General features: G+C 42.4%; 1 protein-coding gene across 1 annotated transcript in view; it reads right to left on the reverse strand.

Annotated features, from left to right (window-relative positions):
- The window catches only part of ADAP1 (ArfGAP with dual PH domains 1), a 350022-nt gene that overhangs the window by 26554 nt on the left and 300907 nt on the right, over positions 1 to 22561 (reverse strand). Inside the window, exons 5-6 of the mRNA XM_077449066.1 lie at positions 15676 to 15788; positions 9772 to 9918 (exon numbers count right to left, since the gene is read on the reverse strand). Of these exons, the coding sequence (XP_077305192.1) occupies positions 9772 to 9918; positions 15676 to 15788 (260 nt within the window). The remainder of the gene's footprint in view (positions 1 to 9771; positions 9919 to 15675; positions 15789 to 22561) is intronic.

A 22561-nucleotide genomic window follows, 5' to 3' on the forward strand; every position in this document is an offset into this window, starting at 1 on the left:
ATTTGTAACTGCTAAACCTTCTAATGCATGCACTTGAAGACAAAGCTGCATTTTGTTTTAAAGCAGGGTTAGGGGTAGAGCCCCGTGATATCGAACAGCGGCCCTAATCTTGAGAAAGGGCAGATAATTCATGTAGCATTTACTTCCTGGAATCTATCTGCCCTTAGATTAAGCATGCAGACAGGAGGGTGTGCTTAGCTGAGAAGACCCCTCCTGAATAATCCTGGGATGTATGACATAATTTACCTAGGCATGGAAAGCTGGAAATAGTTGGAGAAATTGAAAAAAAAAAAGTTTAAAACAAGTAAAATTGATATACCTTCCTATCTATTTACTAATGCTAGCAGCACAAGGATTAAAAATAGCCATTGTTTATTGAGAGAGTGAAGTTCCACTATAATGTATGAGGTTCAGGCATCAAATAGTGACTGGTCCTGGAACTTGTTTAGACTGTCATAAAGGAGCTTTTAGTTTTATTTTAATATCCCAGCAATCCTCAACCTTTTTTTTTCTTTATAAATTTGGGTACACATGTGGTAGAATACTTGTCTTGCCCTGTGCTTGAAGCAGGCTATAATTTCTGTGCTTTAAATTGCTGCCCCAGTAAATGAATGGCCTGATCCCCTACATCCCTTCAGTGAATGCTTGCTGGGCTAGCTTATGATTACTTGGCAAGCTCAACCAGTAAGAATATACATAGGAGACATATCCTGCTTTTCTCTGTTCCCCTACCATCAGCAAATGTTCTTCTGTAAATGTTTCCAGATGTGATATATTACAATTATTTTTGCATTACTGGTATGGAAATATCCAGGTATGACGTATAGCGAAAAGTTTTGATTTAATTACAAAGGTGCACTTATTGTTGAAACTCACCTATCCAACAACCTTTCTGTGACTGTGATTTTAGGGCTCACATACACTTTGCTTTCCTAAGAACTGTAAAGTTGAACTGTTGCTCATTACAGTCTAGGTGGAAAGTGTTAAACACTTCCTGGGAAAAATGGGTACATTAATGCTGCGTACACACGATATGGCCTTTTTCGACGGACTAGGTCCGATGGAATGAATCTGCCGAATATTACGATCGTGTATGGGCTCCAGCTGACTTTTTTCTCTCCCAGAAGTGAGATGGACCTAGAAATAAAACATGTTTCAGATCTTTCCGATGGACTTGAGTCCGGTCGAAAAATCAGTTAGTCTGTATGCTAGTCTGACTGACGAAAACTGACGCTAGGGCAGCTATTGGCTACTGGCTATGAACTTCCTTATTCTAGTCCAGTCGTACATCATCATGTTCGAATCCATCAGGCTTTGGTGTGCTGGTGTGTGGCCAAGTCCGTTCATTCAGAAAGTCCAACGGAACTCCGCTGAAAGTCCGTCGGACCTAGTCCGTCGAAAAGTCCGGTCGTGTGTACGCGGCATTAGAAAACTGATATTGCTAGCTGCTTGGCTGTCTTGCTCACCTACTTTAATACTTTGCGTGTCTGACCCAGAACAAGTATACAGATCAGGAGTTCTGAAGTCACTCTGAAGAATTGAATTCCTTATTTCAGGTCAATGAAGGAAGTACTGACGTCAGACACTGCCAGGCAGCTAGCATTCTTTGAAGATGGAAGCCCCCTGTGTTCTTTTAAACCTAAAATGATGGCAGGAAGCAGGCAAATGCCCAAACCAGTGTGGCCTTCCATGACCAAGTATATTTAATTCTGTTATTAAAAATGGGAATTCTGTATCTACATACTCATATGTACAGTATGTGCATGCATATTCCTCAGTATGTGCATGCATATTCCTGTGCATTTGTATCAGGCTATTTCAAACAGCCATGGTCAAAATAAAAGGGTTTGAAATGAAACATGTTAGCTTCCTACTGGTAGTGATCACTAGGAAAGGCTGTGTAGTAAAAATATCTCCTCTGCCCCTTATCATTCATCATTTCCTGACTACTCACAGTACTAAATATCTATATCATAAAAAAAAACCTACATCTCTTACTTAGTTTTCCAGATGTGCATGGAGGTTTGTGATCTGACGACGTCAGTGTACAGCTGTCCTACAGTAATGGTAAAGAGACCATGTAATATCTGGTTATGTGATCACCGACAACGCTCTAGAGCAGCACACTTTTTTCCATACCCAGAACTACTTCTCCCTCTCTCAGATCAGATTAATGTGTGAAAAAAAAAATGCTTGCTTTCCTTTGGTTATCTAGAAACAAAAATAAGCAGCCGGGCACTTGTTAATATACATAACCAATGAAGATAAACTATTTTGTGCTTAGTGCAACAATATGTGCACAGAGCTGCACCTATAAAACATCAAAATACTGGATGTTAGATCTAAATGCATACACATATAACATCAACCCAAATAAAGTCCAAAGAAACATTATGTAAAAAGACATGTATATGTCTTTTCATAATAATAAATTATTTGGCGGTTTTACTCTATGTGCGGCCTCTGTTTCCCTCTAGTATGGAAGCTGTCTGGTCCAATCTTGGAGCCTGAGGCTGGCGAGGTCCTTTCACCATTTATGGATGCCTGGATTGTCATTCATGAACATGCGTGTTTGATCTCTGTTATTGGGATCCAGTTCATTTGGTAAGAGGCCATTGTTGCCTGTGGTGGAGGGTATGACGTGTTTGGTCGGCCTTTCAAGATACCTACACTGGATTGGTGGATGGCTGATTGTTTCACTGACTCTTTGAATTTTATTTTTTGAACTCTTTGCCGTCTCATGAACTCTGTTGAAGAGTATCACGTCACAGAAATTGAAAAAAACTTTTCACATAATCTGTTTCTTTGGATTTTATTTGGGCTGATGCGCACCTGTTATATGTGTATGAATATACATAACCAAAATGTAATCTTAACATTTTTCTCATACTTTCTAAATAATACAAGGTTCCTATAGACATTTTCTGATTCAGGTGTTTTTGCTCAAACTGGGTAACAAACTAACATCTGTGGGGCACCTGCAGACAATGCCAGCAGAGGTTCATCAGGGGAACAGCAGTTGGACAGGGCAGAAAACCTTGCCAAATCACTGCTGTTTTCCCCCTAATAATCTGGTGTTGAAGGTGAAACATGCCTTCCTGGACTATTTCTTTAGGCCCAAATATGAAACAACCAAATTGTGTTAAAACTGAATTCCAGTTTTTCTTTTCCCCCCACAGATTCATTCGTATAGCTTGAACCTATGTAAGCAAGTATGCATATGCTTAACCCGTGGAGACCGTGAATCACTTTAGTAGTCACCGTTACCACAGTGATCCTTGCTGTCTTCTGGATCCTGTACCGAACACCTGCCCTGCTGCATAGTAAACACAGAGGTCACTTGCTCAGCACTGGTGCCATTTAGAGAGCACTTTGCATTTTCTCAATGAATTCAAAGCATTTTTGGATTGTATGAGGTGGAAGTCATGCTGTTACCACCCTGTCTCTCCACCTTGTCTAATCAGAGAAAGGCTTATATTTCTGAGAAAAATATAGGCATTCTCTGAATGGTGCTCTTGCCCCGTGGTTACTGTGCAGCAGGGCAGTTGATCAGCCCAGAAGACAGTGAGCATCACTGTAGTGCAGCAGGTATGGAATATGCATGTTCACATTGGTTTAAGCTGCATAAATGTAACAATGCAAAAAAAGAAAGATACCTAGAATTCAGCTTTCAGAGAAGCACTGGCCTTAGGGTGGTCAGATTGTGTCTACATGTCCAATGGTTTTTGATAGGCTTGACTAAAAAGATGCTAGAAAATACTCTGCAGCTATGGCATTAGAAATCTGTGAAGATGCTCATTAATCCAAGTAATGGTATACGGTATCTCACAAAAGGGAGTACACCCCTCACATTTTTGTAAATATTGTATTATATCTTTTCATGTGACAACACTGAAGAAATTACACTTTGCTACAATGTAAAGTAGTGAGTGTACAGCTTGTATACCAGTGTAAATTTGCTGTCTCCTCAAAATAACTCAACAAACAGCCATAAATGTCTAAACCGCTGGCAACAAAAGTGAGTACACCCCTAAGTAAAAATGCCCAAATTGGCCCAATTAACCATTTTTCCTCCCTGGTGTCATGTGACTCGTTAGTGTTACAAGGTCTCAGGTGTGAATAGGGAGCAGGTGTGTTCAATTTGGCGCTATACCTCCCACTCGCTCAGACTGGTCACTGGAAGTTCAACATGGCACTTCATGGAAAAGAACTCTATCAGGGTCTGAAAAAAAAAGAATTATTGCTCTACATAAAGATGGCCTAGGCTATAAGAAGATTGCCAAGACCCTGAAACTGAGCTGCAGCACAGTAGCTAAGCCCATACAGTAGTTTAACGGGACAGGTTCCACTCAGAACAGGCCTCGCCTCAAGAAGTTGAGTGCACGTGCTCAGCATCAAATCCAATGGTTGTCTTTGGGAAATAGATGTATCAGTCCTGCCAGCATGGCTTCTAAAGATGATGCACAAGAAAGCCTGCAAAAAGTTTGCTGAAGACAAGCAGACTAAGGACATGGATTACTGGAACTATGTCCTGTGGTCTGATGAGACCAAGATAAACTTATTTGGTTCAGATGGTGTCAAGCGTGTGTGGCAGCAACCAGGTGAGGAGTACAAAGACAAATGTGTCTTGCCTACAGTCAAGCATGGTGGTGGGAGTGTAATGGTCTGGGGTTGCATTAGTGCTGCCGGCACTAGGGAGCTACAGTTCATTGAGGGAACCATGAATGCCAACATGTACTGTGACATACTGAAGCATGATCCCCTTCCCCTTGGAGACTGGGCCGCAGGGCAGTATTCCAACATGATAATGACCCCAAACACACCTCTAAGATAACCACTGCCTTCCTAAATAACCCGAGGGTAAAGGTGATGGACTGGCCAAGCACGTCTCCAGACCTAAACCATATTGAGAATCTGTGGGGAATCCTCAAATGGAAGGTGGAGGAGCGAAACATCTCTAACATCCACCAGCACCGTGATGTCATCATGGAGGAGTGGAAGAGGACTCCAGTGGCAACCAGTGAAGCTCTGATGAACTCCATGCCAAAGAGGGTTAAGGAAATGCTGAAAAATAATGATGGTCACACAAAATATTGACACTTTGTGCCAAATTTGGACATTTTCACGTAGGGAGCATACTCATTTTTGTTGCCAGCAGTTTACACTCACTACTTTACATTGTAGATTTAAAAGATATCATAAAATATTTACAAAAATGTGAGGGGTATAATCACTTTTGTGAGATACTGTAGCTATTAGTCACATTGAATTGGTCTTGTTCTGTAATGCTGAATATGTTTCACCATTCACCCAAGTGGCATCTTCAGTTCCTACACAGGAAGGATGAGTGATGAAACCTCTTCAACTTTACATAACTAGTCCATAGACATAAGACAACTGCCAACTAATGAGTTGGTTTTCAGAGGGGCTGGGTGAAATTCTCATTTCTATAGCAGGAACAGGCATATCCTAGCTGACCACATTCAGGGCAAAAGATTATTCAGACAAGCTTGAAAACATCTGACCACTTTTCTGTTGAGATAAGGCAGCCTTTGCTGTGTCTCCTTCCCACTCCCTCCTGCACCCTTCACAGAATGTATATGTTTATGTTACAGACATGTGCCCAATCTCCTTCAATAGTAGAAAAACTGTCAGAAACTTGAATCCTGCTCTGGTCATGAAGAGTGGTAAACCTGATGAACAGGAAGAGGTTAAAAAAAAAAAAAAGAGAGAGCAATGGACTGCAACCTTGTACCTAAGCACTCTACAGCTAAAAATAGCTACGAGTCCTCTTCCGAGAATGACGTTCATGAAGGCATAAAACCTCCTGGTCATGAATTCTACTAGATGAAGGTTAATAAATATCTAAAGGAACATACAAATTATTATTATTATCACTAAGCCACATTGCTAATATTTTTAGCTATAGCACGGTGAAGTTCTATGATCAACTGGATGTTCTGCTGAAGCTGCAGTCTCCTGCACCGGGAGAATGAGGGAAACATTGACGTCAGGTCATTATCCACTTGCCGACCGCCTCACGCCGATGTACGTCGGCAGAATGGCACGGGCAGGCATAAGCACGTACATGTACGTGATTTGCCTCCCGCGGGTCGGGGGCCCGATCGGGCCCCCGCCCGGTGCCTGCGGCGGTCGGTTTTCGTTCGGGAGCGATCCCGGACGAGGGGACGGCCATTCATTCATGGCCACCCCCTCGCGATCGCTCCCGATGAATGGAAATCCCCGGTGACATCACTTCCTCTCCTGTAATGTAAACACAGGAGAGGAAGTGATGTATTCTCTCCTCCGTGTCGGTATTTTTCGTTCCGACACGGAGGAGAGCGGATCAGTGAGTTGCACCAACACATCCCACACACAGTAGAACATGCCAGGCACACTCACACCCCCCCTTTACCCCCCGATCACCCCCCCAATTACCCCTGCCCCCCCAGTCACAGTGACACCAATGTCATTTTTTTTTTTTTTTTTTTTTTTTTTGCATTGGTGTCATTTGTGACTGTAATAACTGTTAGGGCAGTTAGGGTTAGCCCCCTTTAGTTCTAATGTACCCCCCTAACCCCCCCAATAAAGGTTTAACCCCGTGATCACCCCCCGTCGCCAGTGTCACTAAGGCTGGGTTCACATTGCAGCGGTTTATGAGAACGAATGTGATTCGCACCGCACTGCAGTGCAAATCACATCCGATCTCTGTGCGATTCGAGTTCAGCCATTCGCCGCACCCGCCACACCCGCCGCACCCGCCGCAAATTCGCACGGGACCCTTTTTTTGGCCCGCAGCAGAATCGGATCGCATGGGTGTTCACACCATGCGATCCGAGTTTGCAGATCGCACTGCGATATGCGAACTGATCTGGGGGTGTCAGTAACATTTCACTGACACTCCCAGCAGTTCGCATAGGGCAGTGTGAACTGCCGCCGGGAGGCATGCGATGCGGGAACCCGCCGCGGATTCGCGGCGTTTCCGCATCGCTCCAGTGTGAACCCAGCCTAATAAGCGATCATTTTTCTGATCGCCGTATTAGTGTCACAGGTGACGCTAGTTAGGCAGGTAGGTATTTAGGTTCGCCGCAGCTTTTTATAGCGCTAGGGACCCCCATATACTACCGCATAAAGCCCCCTGATTGCCCCCTAGTTAACCCTTTCACCAGTGATCACCATATAACTGTTACAGGTGACGCTGGTTGGTTAGTTATTTTTTTATAGTTTCAGGGCACCCGCCATTTATTACCTAATAAAGGTTTAACCCCCTGATCACCCGGCAGGTGTCATTTGTGACTAATAACTGTTAGGGCAGTTAGGGTTAGCCCCCTTTAGTTCTAAGGTACCCCCCTAACCCCCCCAATAAAGGTTTAACCCCGTGATCACCCCCCGTCGCCAGTGTCACTAAGGCTGGGTTCACATTGCAGCGGTTTATGAGAACGGATGTGATTCGCACCGCACTGCAGTGCAAATCACATCCGATCTCTGTGCGATTCGAGTTCAGCTATACAGATAGTATGGCTGAATTCGTGTCGCACCCGCCGCACCCGCCGCAAACTCGCACGGGACCCTTTTTTTGGTCCGCAGCAGAATCGGATCGCATGGGTGTTCACACCATGCGATCCAAGTTTGCAGATCGCACTGCGATATGCGAACTGATCTGGGGGTGTCATTAACATTTCACTGACACTCCCAGCAGTTCGCATAGGGCAGTGTGAACTGCCGCCGGGAGGCATGCGATGCGGGAACCCGCCGCGCATTCGTGGCGTTCCCGCATCGCTCCAGTGTGAACCCAGCCTAATAAGCGATCGTTTTTCTGATCGCTGTATTAGTGTCACAGGTGACGCTAGTTAGGCAGGTAGGTATTTAGGTTCGCCGCAGCTTTTTATAGCGCCAGGGACCCCCATATACTACCGCATAAAGCCCCCTGATTGCCCCCTAGTTAACCCTTTCACCAGTGATCACCATATAACTGTTACAGGTGACGCTGGTTGGTTAGTTATTTTTTTATAGTTTCAGGGCACCCGCCATTTATTACCTAGTCTCACTAGTGTACCCCTAAATTTAGGGGTGTCTACTTTCTAAAATGGGGTCATTTGGGGGGGGGGGTTTGTGCCATCTTGGCATTTTATGGCCTTCAAAACTGTAACGCCCTTAGAAAGCCTGAAGGCGGTGCTTGGTTTTTGGGGCCCCGTACGCGGCTAGGCTCCCAAAAAGTCCCACATATGTGGTATCCCCGTACTCAGGAGAAGCAGCAGAATTTATTTTGGGGTGTCATTTCACATATGCCCATGGCATGCGTGAGCAATATATCATTTAGTGACAACTTTGTGAAAAAAAAAAAAAGTTTGTAATTTTCCCGCAACTTGTGGCAAAATATAAAATATTCCATGGACTCAACATGCCTCTCAGCAAATAGCTTGGGGTGTCTACTTTCTAAAATGGGGTCATTTGTGGGGGTTTTGTGCCATCTTGGCATTTTATGGCCTTCAAAACTGTAATAGGTAGTGAGAAGTGAACTCAAAAAATTACGCCCTTAGAAAGCCTGAAGGCAGTGCTTGGTTTTCGGGGCCCCGTACGCGGCTAGGCTCCCAAAAAGTCCCACATATGTGGTATCCCCGTACTCAGGAGAAGCAGCAGAATTTATTTTGGGGTGTCATTTCACATATGCCCATGGCATGCATGAGCAATATATCATTTAGTGACAACTTTGTGAAAAAAAAAAAAAAAAAAAAAAAGTTTGTAATTTTCCCGCAACTTGTGGCAAAATATAAAATATTCCATGGACTCAACATGCCTCTCAGCAAATAGCTTGGGGTGTCTACTTTCTAAAATGGGGTCATTTGTGGGGGTTTTGTGCCATCTTGGCATTTTATGGCCTTCAAAACTGTAATAGGTAGTGAGGCGTGAAATCAAAAATTTACGCCCTTAGAAAGCCTGAAGGCGGTGCTTGGTTTTCGGGGCCCTGTACGCGGCTAGGCTCCCAAAAAGTCCCACATATGTGGTATCCCCGTACTCAGGAGAAGCAGCAGAATTTATTTTGGGGTGTCATTTCACATACGCCCATAGCATGTGTGAGCAATATATCATTTAGTGACAACTTTGTGTAAAAAAAAAAAAAAAATTTTTTTTTTGTCATTATTCAATCGCTTGAGGCAAAAAAATAAAATATTCAATGGGCTCAACATGCCTCTTATCAATTTCCTTAGGGGGTCTACTTTCCAAAATGGGGTCATTTGGGGGGGTTTTGTACTGCCCTGTCATTTTAGCACCTCAAGAAATGAGATAGGCAGTCGTAAACTAAAAGCTGCGTAAATTCCAGAAAACGTACCTTAGTTTGTAGATGTGACAACTTTTGCGCAAACCAATAAATATACAATTATTGACTTTTTTTTTACCAAAGACATGTGGCTGAATACATTTTGGCCTAAATGTATGACTAAAATTGAGTTTATTGGATTTTTCTAATAACAAAAAGTAGAAAATATCATTTTTTTTCAAAATTTGCGGTCTTTTTACGTTTATATCGCAAAAAATAAAAATCGCAGAGGCAATCAAATACCATCAAAAGAAAGCTCTATTTGTGGGAAGAAAAGGACGCAAATTTTGTTTGGGTACAACATTGCATGACCGCGCAATTACCAGTTAAAGCAGCGCAGTGCCAAAGTGTAAAAAGACCTCTGGTCATTTACCAGCAAAATGGTCCGGTCTGAAAGTGGTTATAAAATGATTTGCACAGAATTTAGCAGCAGTTTAAAGATGACCTCTTACCTTGCCATCCTCATGATATACAAAAATATTTCTTGTGCTGTTATCCCTTAAGTAAGTGATTTGCAGTCCATTCGGGTTTCCTATTTTGGCTGGCTGGAAAGTGGCGTTTAAATGCTCAATCCTTATAATTGCTTTGGGCTCTCTTGCCTGGAAGCATATTCAGATAAACAATTCAGAGAGAAATAGTAATGCAGCAATCAAACTCTCATTTAAAGAAGTGAAGACATAATATGACATGTTCTTGTAATACGAGTACAAAATGCCTGGGAGTGCCAGTAATTCATAACTAGGATATTTTTATTCAGTGGTGTTAATATCGCAAGGGCGGCCAGTCCACATTGCTAATATCAGGTCCAGAAGCAAGGTACGCTTAGTGCAGAATATGCCTCCCATCCTAGAGGGAAATCCTGACCCCGAGCTGCACATAGGGATTCCTGATATGCACAGATTCTGCAATGTCCTGCTCCTATCCCTAAATTCTAAAGTTTAAACACTCACGATGGCAAAAAATATTGTATTTTGGTATATGCAAAGGGGACAATTACAGAGGTTAAGATAAACCATAAAACACTGCTGGGAGAATGGGGGCACTTACAGTGCTTCCGGAAAATATTCACAGCGCTACACTCTTTCCACATTTTGTTACTGTGCCTTGCAAAAGTATTCACCCCCCCGTGGCATTTTTCGTGTTTTGTTGCCTCACAACCTGGAACTAACATGGATTGTTTGAGGATTTGCATCATTTAATTTACAGAACATGCCCACAACTTTGAAGATTTTTTTTATTTTTATTTTTTATTGCGAAGCAAACAACAAATAAGACAAAATAACAGAAAAAAGTCAAATAACTATTCACGCCCTAAAGTCAATACTTTGTAGAGCCACCTTTTGCGGCTATCACAGCTCCAAGTCGCTTTGGATAAGTCCCTATGAGCTTCCCACATCTTACCACTGGGATTTTTGCCCATTTCTCCTTGCAAAACTGCTCCAGCTCCTCCAAGTTGGATGGTTTTCGCTTGTTAACAGCAATCATTAAGCCCGCAGATTTTCTATTGGACTGAGGTCTGGGCTCTGACTAGGCCATTCCAACGCATTTACATGTTTCCCCTTAAACCACTCAAGTGTTGCTTTAGCAGTGTGTTTGGGGTCATTGTCCTGCTGGAAGGTGAACCTCCATCTTAGCCTCAAATCACACACAGAGTGGTACAGGTTTTTCTCAAGAATATCCTTGTATTTAGCACCATCCATCATTCCCTCAACTCTGACCAATTTCCCAGTCCCAACTGCTGAAAAGCATCCCCACAGCATGATGCTGCCACCACCATGTTTACTTTGGGGATGGTGTTTTTGGGTGATGTGATGTGTGACGTGCACTGTTAAATAGGAGACCTTATATAGAAAGGTGGTGTGTGCCTTTCTAAATCATGTCCAAACAACTGACCTTACCACAAGTTGACTCCAATCAAGTTGTAGAAACATCTCAAGGATGATCAGAGGAAATGCATCAGGACGCACCTGAACTCAATTTTGTGTGTCAGAGCAAAGGCTGTGAATACTTATGTACGTGTGATTTTTCGTTTATTTTTAATAACTTTGCAAAGATTTCAAACTTCTTTCACATTGTCATTATGGGGTATTGTTTGTAGAATTTTGAGGAAAATAATTAATTTAATCAATTTTGGAATAAGGCTGTAACATAACAAAATGTGGAAAAAGTACTGTGAATACACTTTCCAGAAGCACTGTATAACAGTCTGCTTTTTTTTCATATGGTTCAAATAATTTACCAAAAAGCAACTGTTGGTGTAATTGCTTAAAAACACATTAACTGGGGTTGGACTTTAATTTGCTTGTTCCTTAAAGCTCATCTAAAATGACTATGTCCACAGAATGGGAATGCAACAAAGATTTCATTACAGAACAAACAGCATTGTCTCCTGGTTAAAGAATTGATCTACAGTACTGACTAGATCAATAGGACGTTGTGTTATAAAATGACAGACTACACTACAGCATATACAGTATCTCACAAAGGTGAGTACACCCCTCACATTTTTGTAAATATTTTATTATATCTTTTCTTGTGACAACACTGAAGAAATGACACTTTGCTACAACGTAAAGTAGTGAGTGTACAGCTTGTATAACAGTGTAAATGTGCTGTTCCCTGAAAATAACAACACACAGCCATTAATGTCTAAACCGCTGGCAACAAAAGTGAGTACACCCCTAAGTGAAAATGTACAAATTGGGTCCTATTAGCCATTTTCCCTCCCCGATGTCACATGATTCTTTAGTGTTACAAGATCTCAGGTGCGAATGGGGAACAAGTGTGTTAAATTTGGTGTTATTGCTCTCATTCTCTCATACTGATCACTGGAAGTTCAACATGGCAAGTCATGGCAAAGAACTCTCCAAGGATCTGAAAAAAAGAATTGTTGCTCAACATAAATATGGCCTAGGCTATAAGAAGATTGCCAAGACCCTGAAACTGAGGTGCAGCACGGTGGCCAAGACCATACAGCAGTTTAACAGGACAGGTTCCACTCAGAACAGGCCTCACCATGGTCGACCAAATAAGTTGAGTGCATGTGCTCAGCGCCATATCCTTATGTTGTCTTTGGGAAAAAGATGTATGAGTGCTGCCAGCATTGCTGCAGAGGTTGAAGGGGTGGGGGGGTCAGCCTGTCAGTGCTCAGATCATACGCTGCACACTGCATCAAATTAGTCTGCATGGTTGCTGTCTCAAAGGGAAGACTCTTCTAAAGATAATGCACAAGAAAGCCTGCAAATCTTTTTGCTGAAGACAAGCAGACTAAGGACATGGATTACTGAAACCATGTCCTGTGGTATGATAAGACCAAGATAAACTTATTTGGTTCAGATGGTGTCGAGTGTGTGTGGCGGCAACCAGGTGATGAGTACAGACAAGTGTGTCTTGCCTATAGTTAAGCATGGTGGAGTGTCATTGTCTGGGACTGCATGAGTGCTGCTGGCACTGAGGAGATACAGTTCATCGAGGGAACCATGAACGCCACCATGTACTGTGACATACTGAAGCAGAGCATGATCCCCCTCCCTTCGGATACTGGGCAGCAGGGCAGTATTCTAACATGATAATAAGCATGATAAGCATGTCTCCAGACCTAAACCCTATTGAACATCTGTGGGGCATCCTCAAAGGAAAGGTGGAGGAGCACAAGGTCTCTAACATCTGCCAGCTCCGAGATATCCTCATGGAGGAGTGGAAGAGGACTCCAGTGGCAACCAGTGAAGCTTTGATGAACTTCATGCCAAAGAGGGTTAAGGCAGTGCTGGAAAATAATGGTGGCCACACAAAATATTGACACTTTGGGCCCAAGAGGGATCCTCTGAAGACCGCTGCCGGTGATTTATTCATGCTGTAACCTTACGGCAGTAAGGTTGTCGTAGTAAGCAGAGGTGCTATCATAGAAGATTGGCCAGGCACCGCCTTTTGTTGTTTTACAGTGGAGGGATCTGCTTTGCTTTTTTAAAGAACCTCTGGACGGTCACAATATTTTTTTTGGATTACATCTTCTAACCGTTGGATTGTTTCAAATTTGTTTGGATTGCACTTACATATCCTATACTTCCAGTAGTTGTGCACGTTGGACTTTTGATGCTTTGTTTCACCTGTTTACCATTTAACTGTTTGATGTTCATTATGTTTTGGATTCAGCCTCCACTTTCAATTGCCAGTGTTTATTTGTGGCATTTCTCACTTAATACTATAACACTTGCGTTGTTCTCTACTGCACATATGTTTAGCATATCAGCATTTACACAGCACTACACCATAATTTATTCATTTTACCCCATTTTTTCTGTCAAGGATCAGTTTATCAGGTGCTTGCTGCGGTGTACCCCTAGTTCTAAATTTTACAGCGTGGGAGTCACTCACCTATTTTATTTCTTCAGTGCTGTCACATAAAAACATATAATAAACTGTTTACAAAAATGTGAGGGGTGTACTCACTTTTGCGAGATACTGTATGTATGATTTACTTTTATCCATAGTTCTACTTTAACTGATAGTCTGGTCAGATTCCTGCAATATTGTACATTGATGGTACTGGCATTCACCACTATAACTTGTTGCAAATGCTTATTTTCTAACTTTACCTTAAGGCCCCTTTCAATTGGGGAGGACTCCGTTCAAATCAGAAGGGGATCTGCCCATAGATCCCTTGCTGATCAGAAGGGGTGGGTGACAAGTCTGTGTACACTCAGTTTATGCAGAATGGACATGGACAAAGCCCCCTCTACTCTATGTGCAGCCAGGTGTCAACAAACCCCCTCTGTCTGTTCACACCCGACTACCTCCGATCCGCCTACAGAGAAGAGAACGTATTCCCTTCTGTTTGTTTTTTAAAGGATTGGATCAGGGGCAGGTTGGTGTAAAATGGACAGAAGTCCATATGGATGAATAGACTGTCTAATCAGGTCTGCCTGAAAAACTGACAGGCAGACCTGATCTGAACAGTCATGTGAAAGGGGCCAAAAAATTACCAAATCCCTAAATAAACTCTAAACCATAACTGGAACCCTAACTTTTAACACTTATTTTAACTATTAAAACGGACCTTTAATATAAACCCTAACACATCTCCATATCTAAAGAAATAACCTAAACACTAATTATAATCCCCTAGCACTTTACCCTAACCTAACCTTAGCCCCAACCCTAAAGCTAGCCATACATGGCTCAAACTTTGTCCAGTTCAGCAGGGACTGAGTTTTGATCCATGTATGGGTACTGAGGTTGAACAGAAGTTGATCTACCAATCTACTTTGGTACAACCACACTGTCTGATTTTAGCAGCTCAATCAGTGCTGCAGGCTATAGTCTGATTGGTTTATTCTGATGGCGGGGAAGTCTCAGTCTCAACAGATTATCAGGCAGAGCCCACTTGTTGAATGAAAAACACTGGACTAATGTATAGGCAGCTTTAAACCAATAACAGACCATAATGCAAAGGTATTGGCACATTTGTATACAGACCTATGCCAAGATGTAACAGGGCTGTAAGGTGCAATTCAGCCTGCCACTGATCTATCTATAGTATATGTGTGTGTGTGTGTGTGTGTGTGTTGGCCCTGTACACAGCTGTTACAATTTACCTTTTATACAGCAACTTGCATTTATTGTATGCAGGGAACTCAGAAATACTCTCTGGTAGGAAACCAGGGGCTTAACCGACAGTCTCATTACACAGCTTCATTGCATCATGGGCAGATCTGTCTGTGCCCATGAGGTTAGGGGCTCAAAAAGAGCTCACCCCCTTTACTTACTTTTTGTCTGTTTACATTACAAATGGGAAAACAACTATTCTTCCTCAGTATTGCTGGAGCCCTTATAGCAGTAAATTTATGACCAGTCTCTAAATAGTACAAACCTTCCCTGAGCGCTGCTTGTGTATTAGGGCATTTATGGGTGCTCGTAGTTTTTCATATCCCTTCTAAAGTGAAGAACCCAAGAACATGAAGTTATGGCTGAATACTAATTTTAAGACCCAGTGGTGCACAGCCTTTCCATAGAAAGGAATGGAGAGACTTATTGGGAGAAACCTGTGTATTTCCTAATGGGCTGCACGGTGAAGGTCTACAAAGGAGCAAGGACAGGTAAGTATAGGATAAGGAGGTATTGGGGGGGGGGGGGGGTTATGTAACTGCACTGAGAATAAAAGCAATAACAAAATAACTGGAATCCTGTGGATTGTTGGGATTCGGGCAAGGGAGTCAATCCAAAAGTATCCCTACCCTTCAGTGGTTATTTAAGACAACACCATAAGCATTTAACAAATGTAATTGATTTTTATCTTTATTTTCTGCACACACGTTATTGGACATACAGTATTTAGCATACATAATGAATATACTCACATCATTTTTGTTAAAGTATTTTAAGGCTCCTTCCCGTTCTGACAGTACAAATTTCCTGCAGAGGAACTGTCCATTGTCACGTCCCCTCTTCCAGAGCAATCCTTCTCTGTAACCTACATGGGAAAAGTGAGACGTCAGCTCCTCCATTATGTAATCAATCATTGCTTTTAGTATGCCAGACATCGCAATGCATCTGCCAAAGATGCCTTTACTGAGGAAAGCACCATTACTGTATTTGTGTACTCTAAAGAGAACTTGTCAAGTAAGACATATAGGATCGCTCAGGTTGCTTTGAAAAAGTAGGTATTGAAGTATATTTTAGGTCGATATAAAAAAATTAAATAAATAAAAAATAAAAAAAGAAGCACACTAAAAAGGGGCAAGCACTGTGTGATATAGTTTGTACATTTGTGTGTGTTTTGTTCACATGTATATGTATATATGCTACTATTTATAGGGGAAGCAGAGGTTGCAGTAGCTTGTGGGCTCATAAGGACAGGGGGCCCTAATAGCATAGTTAATTACTTTTTATTTTTCACTGTGCGCCTTTCTGTGCAGAATAAAACCCATTAAGATATAAGAAAAACTACAACCCATTTAAAGCCCAACTCCAGGAAAAAAAAAAGTCAGGCCAGCACTATATAAAATAAAAATTGAGCTCCTGCTGCAATATTCACCTTCTTCCCACTGCTGTTACCTGCAGACTCGCCTCTCTAGAACCCAGCTTATTTCAGGCCAAAAGAAGCCCAGCATCATTCAACACATTTCTTGTGATCCCTGTGTATCAGGACCTCATTCCCTGGGAATGCATCATCAAAACACAATGCACTATCACAGTATAATGGCGCTGTATATTGTAAATAAAGGCGATGATGCCATGTATGTAACAGCAGTTTTAAAGCCTTTACGTCATTGTTGCTCTGTATCATTGACATTGCATGTCTATTCTGCAATAATATTTTAGATAAAGTGATTGTAAAGTAAAAAATTTTTTCAATAAAAATAACAAACATGTTATACTTAACTCCACTGTGCAGTTGTTTTTGCACAGAGCACCCCTGAATCCTCCTCTTCTTGGGTCCCTCTTCTTTGCTCCTGGCCCCTCCCTCCTTCGAGTGACCCCACAGCAAGCAGCTTGCTATGGGAGAATTCGAGCCAAGGCACAGCTCCCTGTGTCCATTCAGACACGGCGCTGCGGCCCAGCCCCGTCCCCATCTCTACTGATTGGCTGACAGACTTTGACAACAGTGGGAGGCAATGGCGTCACTGCTGTGTCTCAGCCAATCAGGAGGGAGAGTCTCGGGTGGCCAAGAGACTTGAGGACATCGCTGGAAAGAGATGCGGCTCAGGTAAGTATTATGGGGTGCTGGGGTGGCTGCTGCACACAGGAAGCGTTTTATCTTAATGCACAGAATGCATTAGAATGCATGGCCATCTGTGTCTTAATGCAATATTGTCTAATTTTATTATATTTTGGTGGAGGTATGTCATACCATTTAAAAGTGATTAGTGTTAAGTGAATTTTTGTAATAAATACTTTATATTTTTGATAAATTTGCCTGTTCCTTTCTGAAGAATTGTTTTGGGAAATTCTTCTATCCCCTTTATTTTTTATGCTTACCCTAATTTAGAGGAACACACCACAGATTTCTTAGGAAGACACTTGCTGCGGTGACGGCATGTGATGGCTTATATGAGGAATTATCACGGCTTTTCCTCCTGAGTCCAATTATTATATATAGGTGTAGCCGTTGTGTCATTTTTACCCTCCACTCTATTTTTTTCTTAGATGTGATGGCTGAATTGGTTTTTTTTTTTTTAGATGTTTATTACTTTATCTTCATGTGCTAATCCAGGTCAGTAAGTGTTATTTTTCCTTCCTTTAACCACTTCAGCCCTGGAAGGATTTACCCCCTTGATGACCAGGCCATTTTTTGCGATATGGCACTGCGTCGCTTTAACTGAAAATTGCGTGGGCTTGTGATGTAACAAAAAAAAAAATTGGTGTCTTTTGTTTCCCACAAAGAGACCTTTCTTTTTGTGGTATTCTGCTACATATTTTTGGTAAAAAAAAAAAAAAAAAACGCAATAAGTGTACCGTATATACTCGAGTATAAGCCGAGATTTTCAGCCTCTTTTTTGAGGCTGAAAGTGCCCCCCTCGGCTTATACTCGAGTCATCGCCGTCTGCCTGCCCGATCAGCGTGTCGAGCAGACAGACGGCGGCCATTCTACTATTCAAAAGCCGCGCCTCCGTCTGTGATAGGCGGAACACTCAATTTCCCAGCAGTCAGTGGTCCGCCTATCACGGACATCCGTTCATCCTCATACGGACGAGGATGAGAGGATGTCCGTGATAGGCGGAACACAGACTGCTGGGAAATTGAGTGTTCCGCCTATCACAGACGGAGGCGCGGCTTTTGAACAGTGGAATGGCCGCCGAGGCGCCGACGAAGAGCGGCGATCCTGGCATGGCAGAAGGACGGAGGCTCGGGACGGGACGGAGGCTCGGCTCGGGACGCGACGGAGGCTCGGGACACAGGTAGGCTGGACACACAAGGCTGCACGGACACACACACAGGGATGGATGGACACACACACAGGCATGGATGGACACACACACAGGCATGGATGGACACACACACAGGCATGGATGGACACACACACAGGGATGGATGGACACACACACAGGGATGGATGGACACACACACAGGGATGGATGGACACACACACAGGGATGGACGGACACACACACAGGGATGGACGGACACACACACAGGGATGGACGGACACACAGGGATGGACAGGCATGTCTCACCCTCGGCTTATACACGAGTCAATAAGTTTCCCAGTTTTTTTGGGGTAAATTGGGGGCCTCGGCTTATATTTGGGTCGGCCTATACTCGAGTATATACGGTATATGGATTGCTTTGCACAAAAGCCAAATAACAAGCTTTAATGTCATTCTACTACACGTGAGGCCATATGGTAGAACGAAATGTCATATCTCACAGGACCATAGTGCTACATACTAATTAAACATAATTATAAATATACAAAGAATAAAATACAGCGAAGAATTTAAAATAAAAAATTATATTATTAATATAATTATATAATATATTATATTATATTAATATAATTATATTACTCTTATTTCTAAGAGTCTTTGTAGCAGCAAGTGTTTATAAAAGTGTCTAGTGCATATTCAAGACTAAAAAGGAGGGGAAGTGAATCTAAAAGTTATAGCGTCTACAAAATAGGGGAAAGATTTAGGGAGTTTTTATTTTATTTTTTTACTAGTAATGGTGGGGATCAGCGATTTTTAGCGGGACTGCGATATTGCGGTGGACAAATCTGACCCTAAGTGACACCTTTTGGTGACCAGTGACACCAATACAGTGATCAGTGCTCTAAAAATGCACTGATCACTGTATAAATGACACTGGCAGGGAAGGGGTTACCAAACACTAGGGGGCAATCAAAGGGTTAAGTGTTCCCTAGGGAGGTGTTTCAAACTGTCAGGGGAATGGGCTCACTGGGAGTAGAGAGAGATCTGACAGAACAACGGTCTGCCTTGTTTACATGTTCTGTCTCTTGTCTCCAGCGAAGCCGCAATGACGTCACTCGCGCGCATGAGCCGCCGGTAATGACACAGTACAACTGAAGCAGCGGAACGTATGACATTGGCTGATGCAAATACAAGGATATCTCCTAAACTGTGCAGGTTTAGGAGATATCCAGTGTAGCTACAGGTAAGCCCTATTATAGGCTTGCCTGTAGTATAAAGTGGTTGTAAACCCTTTAAGTCCATCTAAACTTGCTAGTGCATCTAACACTACCGTCTCCCCAGATTGACCATGGCTACTGTCCTCTAGCTAAAGTGGAAACGCCCTAATATAGAAAGTTTGTTGCCAGCTGGATCATTAGATGAAAATAAAGGTAAAAATGCCTAAAAAACAAACAAAACTAAGGCTAGGTTCAATGTTAGGGTTAGTGTTGAGAGCTAGGATAAAATGTTAAGGTTGGGGGTTAGAGTTAAAGCGGAGCTCCACCCTAAAGTGGAGCTTCCGCTCATTGGAAACCTCCCCCCCTCCGGCACCACAATTGGCACCTTTCAGGGGGGAGGGGGGTGCAGGTACCTGTACAGTACAGGTATCTGCACCCACTTCCGGCATAGATATCCGCAGAATCTACGGATATCTACGCCCCTTTCCGCGGGTCCCCCGCTGTCTGCTGGGAAACAAGCGGATCACAGAGACAGCGGGGACCATCCTTATTGCGCAGCGCAACTCGCGCATGAGCAGTAGGGAACCGGGAAATGAAGCCGCAAGGCTCCACTTCCTGATTCCCATACCCAAGATGGCGGCGGCAGCACCCGAGAGACGATCGAGAGATCGGCTTCGGGTGCTGACATTGCGGGCGCGCTGGGCGGGTAAGCGTCCTTATTTTAAAAGTCAGCAGCTGCAGTATTTGTAGCTGCTGGCTTTTAAAAAAAAAAAAAAAAACGGCGGAACTCCCGCTTTAAGTGGAGAAACACACTATATGAAAATTGGGCAAGCGATTGTGAATTTTCTCGTTTTTACAGTATATGAAAATTCACGTACGACAAAGGCTTTTTTTTGTTGTTTATTGTTTCTGATCATGCGGAGTCTTTCTTTTCTGATTTTTCCTGTACAAACATCATACGAAAACGGTATACATTAAACAAATATTGTTCATGCTGTTCATGTATGAGAAAAAAAAATTTTTTTCCCTTCGGAAATGTTCACACAAAAATTTGGAATCGGCCGTCCAAAGTAGTATAGACACACTATGCGAAAATTGTTCGAAAATTCTTTGAACGAAAATGTTTGCCCGATTTTCTTATAGTGCGTACGAGCCTTTATGCTAAGGGTTAGAGACAGGGATAGAATTAGGGTTAGCGGTAATCGTTAGGGTTAGCATTCTAACCCTAACAATTATTGCTAAACCTAATTCTAACTTTGATCGCTAACCCCAAAGCTAACATTTAATCCTTATCCTAACATTTAACTCTAACCCTTACGCTAACATCTAACCCTAGATCTTAACCCTAACCCTAACATTTAGCGTTAGCCCTTAACCCTAACATGTGACTTTGGACACGAACCTTCCTGCACTACTTTGATGCAATTTTGATGCTACTTGAGTGCCAGAGTGTAAAGCCGCACAAAAGTCACGCTACATAAACAGAACTGTCATACTTTCCTATTAGCAAAAAAACAAAAATGCAACACTTGAATTTTTGGCGTGGGCCATTGAAATATATTAAAACGCAAAACGCAATCTGCTGTGGGAACAAGGTCCAACCACTTTCCAAAAAAATGCACTGGCTCAAAACGCACTGATGTGAACTAGATCCATATAAAACCATGTTAAATGGACTGTAGTGTGTTTCTGACAAAAGCAAAATGCACTAAAAAAAGGCATAGGTGAAAACCAAGGGAAATGCAGTCATTGCATTTAAGTATTGATAAACTGCAACATATTAAATGTTAGTTCTTAGCTTTAATACCACTTTAAATAGTTTTATTTGAAGGTAAAGTGTCGTAATTCATAGACATCAATTTGATAAAGGATGATATGTGATAGGCGGCATTGGGTTATTGCCCATTGTCATGGCTCTGTCCCCATTGCTGTACTGAACTAACCTGACAGTGAAAATGCTAACACAGAAATCCTAGGCAGCCCCTGAGCCCTGGCACTGAGCACAGCAGGCAATCTGCACAAGTCTGTTTTTTTCACTGGCAGATTTATTGCTGCAGGTTGGCGACAGTGCCAAGACAAGCGGCACATCTATTTCTCTCTTTCTGTTTGGAATATGGAGGCTCTTCTTCACCTGACTGCATACGAGTCAATAACATGGATGGTAGCAGTTAAAAGTGGATGTGGGATTATAGCGGCTTGCTGAATTCACATAAAATAATTGCTTACAAAACGGTAATATTCAACTGTATTCATGTGGGATTTACCTTCTGAATGAAAAACAACTGGAACTTTCCGTGTATTCTCAGGAAATTACTCACAAATGTATCAAATAATTATAAGGCTGCTAGTCAGTCAAAAAAGTGTACCTGTCAACCTTAAAAGATCAGTCCATCCAAAACTATTTTTTCCATGATCTTTGGTAGCCTGAGAATCACTTAACATCTTCTTGTAACGCTCAAGGACTCTGATGGTATGATCAGAGGTCACAGGTTTGCCCCATCATATGCAACACTTTAACTCTGCATGCTGCAAAGCGGAAACTCGGTTTATGATGTTTTTGTTGAGCCTCAAAAATGTGTACTCTGGAGCTGGCCTCTTCATCCTGGCTTTACTAATTGATAAATCCCTGCCCTGGAACAAATACAGGAGTATAGACTACATGCAGTAGTTGTTTTTAGAGTCAATGATTCACTAGGTAACTGGTCACTGGTAAAGGAAAGCAAAAAGGATGAAACCAGGGGCTGCCCATACATTATACAATTTTCCTTTAGACTTACCAAAACCAAATAATATGAGGTCAAACATAAACAAATTAAATTTGTATGCAATCAGTCAGACCCCTGCACTACATAGTTGAAGATAAATCTAAAGGAAATTGAACAGGAAAATTGTATAATGTATGGCCACCCTTATACCCTTCAAAAGTTAACAATGGCAGCTATCATATTTTTATCTTCACAGGTTTTTTTTTAGGTCCTCTAACATACAAAAGAAGGTGGTCAGTGATCAAAGGAAATACAGGGCAGAACTGGATTATTCACAAAGCAGTGTAGGTAGGAACCTAGGGCCCGGTAGATGTCCAAGGGACCCAGCTACAACTAGGGTTGCCACCTCATCCCTTTAAACCCAAACATATATGAATTACACAGATTTGGAGG

This window comes from Lithobates pipiens, unplaced genomic scaffold (assembly GCF_037356315.1).
Source record: "Lithobates pipiens isolate NorthernLeopardFrog02 unplaced genomic scaffold, aLitPip1_a1.2 Scaffold_22, whole genome shotgun sequence".
In the NCBI taxonomy this organism is placed as follows: domain Eukaryota; kingdom Metazoa; phylum Chordata; class Amphibia; order Anura; family Ranidae; genus Lithobates; species Lithobates pipiens.